The sequence below is a fragment of the Sapajus apella genome, unplaced genomic scaffold, assembly GCF_009761245.1.
Source record: "Sapajus apella isolate SASKATOON/1434 unplaced genomic scaffold, GSC_monkey_1.0 scaffold71, whole genome shotgun sequence".
In the NCBI taxonomy this organism is placed as follows: domain Eukaryota; kingdom Metazoa; phylum Chordata; class Mammalia; order Primates; family Cebidae; genus Sapajus; species Sapajus apella.
The window spans coordinates 846,178-849,771 of record NW_022437011.1 but is presented as its reverse complement, the minus strand read 5'-3'; the positions used below and the strand labels follow the sequence as shown (position 1 = coordinate 849,771).

Sequence of the window (3,594 nt, the reverse complement as noted above, 5' to 3'; positions counted from 1 at the left end):
CAGTTCTCTGTTTCCTGGACCCTCTAAAAGGACCAAAAACTGGACAGATCCATTGTCCTGGGCACTCAGGAGGCAAGATTCTGTGTGTGCATGAGTGTCTGAACACATATCATGTGAGACAGTGTGTGGGCACTGGGCACACCAAGCATGAGTGAGTAGGTCAGTGAACACATGCCAGCCTATGTGAGTGTATATATATGTGCACAGAGTACATGAGCATGTGTGCACCAAACATAAGTTTGTGTGAACGTGGCACCATGAGTCAATGTGTGTTCGTGTGTGGGGTAAGTGAACATGTTGCAGCCTGAGTGCGCAAGTATGAGTGTGTGCAACAGGGATGAATGTGTGTATTAGTGTTTACACGTGTCAGCTTAAGTATGTGAGGGTGTGTGAACATGTGTCAGTGTGAATATGTGTGGACATGCACAGAGTGCAATTGAGTGTATGTGTGCATGCTGAGGGTGAGAGCATGTGAGTGTGTGTGGGGGGTAACACGGCTGGGCATGGGTGAGTGTGCACACCAAATGTGAGTGAGTGGGTGAAGAGTGTTGTGTGTGTTCACAATGAGTGTGTGAAACAGACCTGCCAGGCCACGTTAGGAGAATTACATCACCTCCTTTTAATCAGTCTCAAATACCTGCCTCCATGGAGAACCTGCAAGAGCCAGGTTTGGCGAATGTAATGATAATCAATTGTCTAACCACTGCAATAATCACATCACCTTCTTTTAATCAATCTCAAATACCTGGCCTGGTGGGGAACCTGCAAGAGCCAGGTTCTGCTCTTCTTCAAGGCAATGATTACACAATTGATTATCACTGCAATCGCCAATGATAATTGTGTAATCACTGCCTTGAACAAGAGCAGAGCATTTGAGTAACTCTCTCCTTCTCTCCCCTGCTTCAGTTGGGCCCAATATGACAATCCTAATGGAAACTTGGGGGTCAAAGGCAGGTGGCTTACTTCATATATGTTGCAGCATTTCAGGACTGCGCTGCACGTGTGATCCCCCTGCCTGATGAGGTAAGTTAAGAGTTAAAACAGGGACAGGCCACAGCTTCAAGTAAGCAATGGGGATTGGATGTTTTATGTCCTCTGGCGCCATCTTCAGCAGAGAAATATATAGGTCAGTTTTACTTGTCTGGTCTTTGTTATGAAATATGTAGAGCTAGTGCTCGACTTATGACCACGATTGGTTCTGACAGACCGGTTGTAACACGATTTGGTCGTAAGTTGAGTAGGCTATATACACGCGGAGATGGTAGTGCTGCCGGAAGATGGTCCGCACTGTCGTACGCCCAGCTGGGCAATGTTTGCGCTGCCAGACGCGGAGCAGTCGTGGCTAGCGATTGTGTTCGTAAAGTCAAATGGTCGTAAGTTGCATAGGTCGTAAGTCGATCAATACCTGTACTGAAACTTGTGAAGGAGCAGTCCTATGTTAGGATAGAGTAAAAGAGGAAAAGACAAAAAACTCTTGGGCTTTTCAGGAGCCTTGGTTCATCCTCTGCTATTCAAGCCATCTCAAGACCACAACCCTGCTTTGGAGGCTGACTATTGGAGGCACCGGCCTCAGAGCGTTCCACGTGGGCCCTACCTTTCTTGCTCCTTGAAGGAAGGTGCACATTGCTTGAATGAGTGCTTTTTGATTGTTTTTAATCCAGTTGTCTTTGCTGCAGTCTTCGCTGAGGGCTGGGAATGCTGAAAGGCAGATGATTCATGTGCACCCTGTCCATCTAAGTCACCTGCTCTTCCACTTCTGCAGGTTACTCCAGTGCCCACCAATACGACAGAGTTCCCACGTGCCCTCACTCACACTCCATCCTTTAGCCGCATCCTTAACCTGTTTTTGCCACACCATGAGCATTTTTTTTTCCTGAGATGGAGTTTCACTCTGTCTCTCAGGCTGGAGTGCAGTGGCCTCAGCTCACTGCAGCTTCCATCTCCTGAGTTCAAGCGATTCTCCTGCCTCAGCCTCTTGAGTAGTGGGGACTACAGGCGTGCACCACACCTGGCTAATTTTTTATATTATAGTAGTGACGGGGTTTCCCCATGTTGGCCAAGCTGGTCTGGAACTCCTGACCTCAGGTGATCCGCCTGCTTTGGCCTCCCAAAATTTCGGGATTACGGGTATGAGTCACCACGCCCAGCCAGCATTGGGGTATTTTATCGAAGGCGGAGGTCATGAATGTTGAGAGAGCCTCAGCAGATGGGGACTTGCCAGAGGTGGTCTCTGCCATCAAGGAGACTTTGAAGATAGGGTTCGGGACACCAGTCAACATCGCTATGGCAGGGGACTCTGGCAATAGCATGTCCACCTTCATCAGTGCACTTCAAAACACAGGGCATGAGGGGAAGGCCTCACCTCCTACTGGGCTGGTAAAAACTACCCAAAGACGTGCCTCCTATTTCTCTTCCCACTTTCCAAATGTGGCGCTGTGGGACCTGCCTGGCGCAGGGTCTGCCACCAAAATTCTGGAGAATTACCTGATGGAAATATAGTTCAACCAGTAGGACTTCATCTTGGTTGCATCTGCACAATTCAGCATGAATCATGTGATCCTTGCCAAAACCATTGAGGACATGGGAAATAAGTTCTACATTGTCTGGACCAAGCTGGGCATGGATCTCAGCACAGGTGCCCTCCCAGAAGTGCAGCTACTGTAAATCAGAGAAAATGTCCTGGAAAATCTCCAGAGGGAGCAGGTATGTGAATGCCGCATATTTATGGCCTCCAGCCTTGAACCTTTATTGCATGACTTCCGAAAATTAGAGACACATTACAAAAGACTCATCCAAATTAGGTGCCATGGCCCTCTTCAAAACCTGTCCCACACCTGTGAGATGATCATGAATGACAAAGCAACCTCCCTGCAGAAGAAAACAACCATACAGTCTTTCCAGGATGCCTTTGGCATCTGGGGTGCAGATGATTTTGTGAAGTGTCTGAAGGTCTTTTAATTGTTCTTTGGTATGGATGATGAGTCTCTCTGGCAGGTGGCACAGAGAATGGGCAGGAAATTCACAGACTACATGAACATCATGAAGTCCTGTGATGCACAGGGTCTGCAAAAGAGATGGGAAACGTATGTGCATGACTTGTGGAGTTATGTAGGCATTTCTTAGCCTTTTAAGCTACACCCCACTGTTACTTCAGATGAATGAACTATAGACACTTACTAGAGATAATTTCTGAGAACACCAAGACTATCTTAAGAGAAGTCCTAAAAGACCACATCAACCCACAATGACAGCCAACTTTAAAAAATTCCGGCAGGCTCTTTCTTGGGTGGCACTAAGGACTGCAAGTTCTCTTCTCAATGGGGTACACTTTTCTCACTCTAAATCAGAGAGATTTAAGTTAATATTTCCTTCTATTACTTTGTGTTATAAATTTCTTGAAATAAGAAGGCAGGTTGCTTGAATCTCAAGATGGAGAATATCAGTAATAACAGATTTCTGAGCTTATAAACCTACAATTGAAATCTACAGCAAACCTCTAAAACAGAAAAAAGTAGTAACCCTGTTAAAGGGCTCTAAGTTCTTGTTTTATCCAGAGTGTGAGTAAAGATTTTGATTAAGTTTAAACTGTGGCTT

The 3,594-nt window shown here is 46.2% G+C and overlaps 1 protein-coding gene across 1 annotated transcript; it reads left to right on the top strand.

Annotated features, from left to right (window-relative positions):
• The first annotated feature begins 2,114 nt into the window (after window positions 1–2,114).
• IRGM (immunity related GTPase M) lies at window positions 2,115–2,984 on the top strand. Its single transcript, XM_032250571.1, is given in 1 exon segment — window positions 2,115–2,984. A coding segment is annotated over 1 exon segment (777 nt). The 5' UTR covers window positions 2,115–2,181; the 3' UTR covers window positions 2,959–2,984.
• Window positions 2,985–3,594: the final 610 nt, after the last annotated feature.